Source organism: Austrofundulus limnaeus, unplaced genomic scaffold, assembly GCF_001266775.1.
Source record: "Austrofundulus limnaeus strain Quisiro unplaced genomic scaffold, Austrofundulus_limnaeus-1.0 Scaffold332, whole genome shotgun sequence".
NCBI lineage: Eukaryota > Metazoa > Chordata > Actinopteri > Cyprinodontiformes > Rivulidae > Austrofundulus > Austrofundulus limnaeus.
In genome coordinates this window covers 565,928-570,599 of record NW_013952734.1, presented here as the reverse complement: position 1 = coordinate 570,599, position 4,672 = coordinate 565,928, and the positions used below count along the sequence as shown (strand labels likewise).

General features: G+C 36.7%; 1 protein-coding gene across 1 annotated transcript in view; it reads right to left on the bottom strand.

Annotated features, from left to right (window-relative positions):
- Positions 1-200: 200 nt before the first annotated feature.
- The window catches only part of LOC106527563 (metastasis-associated protein MTA3), a gene marked incomplete at its 3' end in the record, with an annotated part of 25,665 nt that continues 21,193 nt past the window's right edge, over positions 201-4,672 (bottom strand). The window contains 1 exon segment of the mRNA XM_014022485.1: positions 201-268. Coding sequence (XP_013877939.1) covers positions 201-268 — 68 coding nt within the window.

The following is a 4,672-nucleotide window of genomic DNA, read 5'->3' as shown; positions in this document are numbered from 1 at the left end:
TCTTTTTTTCCGGTCTTCCCGGTCTACTAAGGACCCGGCCCGCCGAGACCGGGGAGTCTGGGTCCTCCGGAGGACCCGGCCTGTCGTTTTGGACACAGCCTATGTGTGTTCAAACGAAACAGAAGCAACGAAATGTGATATACAAAAAATGAATATGTTTCTTTTAAAAGATAAAAACTGAACTTCAGACACCCACTCACCTTGTTCAGCTCTTCTATCCTCCTGATCAGCAGTGGGTTACTGGACGAGTTCTCAAAATAAACATAATCTGCAGAAGGACAGCAAAGAGAAGAAACAGAGAAAGAAATCGAAGAGAATAAGAGGAGGAAAGGAAGAAAACGAATGTTAATCCAAAAGGTTGCTTTTGGGGTTATTCAAATAAACAGGACGTTTCTATTTTGATACCATGTCTCGTTAATTAAAGATTTGGAAAAGCAGAGCATATACAAAATGCTGGTTTACCTTGATAGGTCTAATTTCATACACAAAAGGTTTAATTGTAGCTGGGAGGTCTGCCTGAATGAGATGCTGACATGTTCATGCACACTCTCACACATAAGAAATGGGGCTGACCAAAGCTTCCATTCAGGCTGCGAACCTTGTATTTCCTCAGCCCTCGTGCTCTCTTTGTCTTACTGCTCCTTTCATTCTCCCCCCTGTGTGGTGGTGTTTGCATGCACGGTGTGTCTGCATGTGTGTGGGTGTGATGAGAGCCTGCACGAGCTTCACCATGTGTTTCCATCAGTGTGTATGTGGCTCCTGGCACCACTCCAGGCCCATTGGAGGTTTAGCTCTCACCAGGATGTCCCCACAGGCCCCAGTCTTGGTAGGGTGCCTGGTCTTAGCCCTGCATGTGTCTTGGCTGAGTGCTTTTCAGATTATACCCCACACTTGGTAAGTCGCCTGGTGCTGGAGCGATTCTCCCGTTACCTTGGATCTACACCCACCTCCACATGGCTCACACACCCCCCCAGGTCCTGTATTCTTGACCCACGAGGTCAAGGATTGCATGAAGCTTCACCATAACCACAACATACACTTAATCTGGCCTTCATGTCTTGCTACCAAAATACTAAACACAAACACATAGAGGCAAAAACCAGTTCATACAGTCCAGTCATCCAGAAACAGCTAAAGTATTCCTAAATTACCCAAAGAATCAGATTTAAAATAAAATTTTTGGCTTTGCAGCCAAACCACCTTTTCTGGTATTTTTTAAATCTTAGTTACTAAACATAGACATATAATTTTAAAATATTAAATTATTCCTAAAACACCAAAAATTACCAAATATAAACACCTATCTCTGTGGTCATAAAATGGTATAGTCAATATACTTGACTTTGATTTTATTATTTCCTAATGCATAAAATAAAGTACATTTAGTTTTGAAAATGGCATATTGTACAAAAATCTGTTTTTTTTTATATAATAATCATCACAAAGGGGTAAACAAATGCATACTTTCTTTTCATTGAGCACAAGTTGACATTTTCAAACAAATTATGCAAAAAACAGATATTTTTCCCCACTTTCATTTAAAATCCTTAAAGTGGAGATGAAGATGTTTAGCATTAATTTGAAAACTGACTACATAGTTCTTTTTTAAAACAGGTAATTTTTTTGTAGAACATAAAGCTTGTCACATTTTTCAGTCTTTATTACCAAACTTCTTATTTTGTATTTACTGATTTGCACAAAGATCGTTACCAACTCTAATTTCAAAACACCACACAAATCTCATCTAAAGGGCTTGCGGTCATTAAGATAAATAAATAAGACAAACAGTAGACTGTATCCCACTGAAGATCAGATCATTTGTGTTTTCTGGAATTGAAATGTAGAAATATGAAAACACCTAAACAAAAAGAGGATTCGAATTTATGGAAAGACTTTATGAATTCCTCCAGCTGTATTTCATACACCTTTTTGAGCTTTGAAACCTTTTTGAGTTCCTCGCACTCTATAAAACAAAGATGAAAACAAAATATAAATCAACATAATTTTTCTAACAATTTTTAGTCGGCACATAAATTGTATGTATTTGACCTTTTTATTTTTGTTGGTGACAGTGCTTTTGTCTTTATGTTTGTCTGTCTTAGCAAAATACCTTATGAACCACAAACTCAAAGTGAACACTGGACACACGTCTACAACTGATTAAGTTTCAGAGACAACCATATTTATGACGGCTGCTACAGCTTAGCAACCATATGACTTTCAGTCAACCAACTTTACTGATATTGAACTAAAATTTGATGTGGTAGGAGAAGGGTCATCCAAGTGTGAACATACCTCGCAATATTACATGAAGCAGTGCATGATACACACAGTACACTGTATTATATATGACTGACTGGAATTATTCCTGTGTATTGTTCAGTAACAGTTGTATTACCTTAATTAATGTAATAAAGCAGCATTTTTAATGTTGAGTTTTAATCTATATTTATTTGCGAGGCTCTAGACTGTATGCAGTATTACATTTATAGCCTGAAAAATATTTAGGTCTAATGTTTTCATTGCAATAAATAACAGGAAATATGGTGATTTTTTTATGTCAATAATGTTAATAATATATTACTGGAATATTATATCAACTCTTTGCCACTTTCTCTTCTCAGGTAACAAAGAAGCAGTGATTCAGAAAGCAGAGTACAAACTTTTACTGCTGAACATCTCTGCAGGATATGAAGATCTCAGTCCTGTCACACCTCACTCTGTAACAGTGTGCCATTACACTCCACTTTTACTGTGACATCTTCGTCACGCTACTGAAAATCAAATAAGCCGAGATGAAATCAGGAACAAGTGAGAAAGGAAATGAGGACAATTCATCCATGGTTGCTTTTTAGACCTACTGAAACAGTGATGATCCAAAACCAACAGATGTTTGGCCAAATAATGCTGCTAACTTATGGCCTATTTTCTCTGCTGATTGACAAATTAAAAAGAACTTCATTGATCAGCTCACTATTTTTAACCAATACATGTCTTGCAGTTGAAAACCACAATAAGGTAAAAAAAAATCTGTAATCAAGTTAAAATCTCAATAAGATCCCCTCATTTAAAGAAAAGGAATTGATACTGAAAATGCATGCACCATTAAAACACAAAGCAAGGGCAAATAAATTTATCTAAGCCAAAGTACGAGCTAGACAACAACTGAAAAGATGGCAGATTTATATTCACTAAACCTGAACCCTCAGTTTTTACCCTGAATGCTGGATTATAAACACAATAAGTAAACTACTTGATTTCATGATCCTGAAAATCCATCATTTCAACAGAAGGTATGTTTCTTTGGCCTCAAGGATAACTCTTTGTGTCCCATTGTCATCCTAGACACCACCCCCAAAACCTTTAGGCAATAGCTTTTTAATTTGCTGACAGCAGATGGTGAGATGCACGAAGTACAATTGAGGGTCAGCAAAAATGCCCTGCAAGAACAATAACTAGTTATTAATGAACACTGGCCTCAAACTGATCAGAGGATCTGGGTGTGTACGGACACTATAAATTACATGAACATTTTCAAATTTCTCACTCACTGCAAATAGCCTTATAAAAACAATAAGCATGACAAAATGGTTAATTATTCATTTTGATTAACAAATTTAGTGCATGGAAGTGAATGAGGACCAATTTATTTGATGCAATCAAGATTTTTTTGTTCTCAATGTGATCTGAGTCAATCATGATTAAATATCATTTGATAACAAGTCTAAATTGAATACTTCTGCTGTCTTTAGGTCAGGCTTGCAGATTACAGACTATAAGTACATTAAAGTTACTCAAATCAATGCCAAAGTGTTTGACACCTCAGTTAATCGTGTATATTTGTAGCTCATCATGCTTTTTTCATTATTAATGAGGAAAACATTTATGTCAGGTGAAGGTGAACTTTATTCTACAGCTCAGGTAGCGCTGTGTTTACCACAATGATGGGCTGGTTATTCAGAGAGAAATTCAGTCCTTCATCTGTAGTATTTTTTTTTCTGTCTCTTCTCTTTAGAGTTTCCTCTGAAGTGTGCTGTTTAGCCATGTTAGCTTTAAGAGTAAGCAAGGTGAAATCACTTTATTCAGCCCAGTGTTTGAAATTTAAATCTAATTTAAATTGGTGGTACTCAGGGGTGGAAATGAAAAATTTTCCCCACCAGCCAAAGTGGCTGGTAGAAAAAGTTTTGTACTGGCCACTCAAACTTTTTACAGCCACTATTTTTTTTTTTCTGTAACATGGTGGCATTTATACAATTCATGGTCCTGGTGGCCTAATTAAATTTTGCCAACATAAGTTTGGCCTAAATTGTTTGTGCCTACAATCAGATAACAGCCCTTAAAATCTATTAGTGTCTTACAGAATTCAAGACAGCATGTTTGTCAAAATTAAAATGGACTTTTTGACATCTCTACTTCTCTTACTAACTTGCTTTTGCTAATTTATGTAGGTGGAATACCAATTATTTTTAGGTAGGCTACTTGGCTGGAAAAAACTTTTTAACCTTAAAGTGTAACTTACCCCCCCGTGAAAAGATAACTCCGCCCCAAGGCGAAATTTGAAAAATGCATCAAAGTGGGTAGGGGAGGGGGGGGGTTAGAGAGTGGAGGTGTGGCCAGGATGAGAGAACTTGACAGGCAGCTAGCATTAGCATAATTGATGCTACATGGAGAG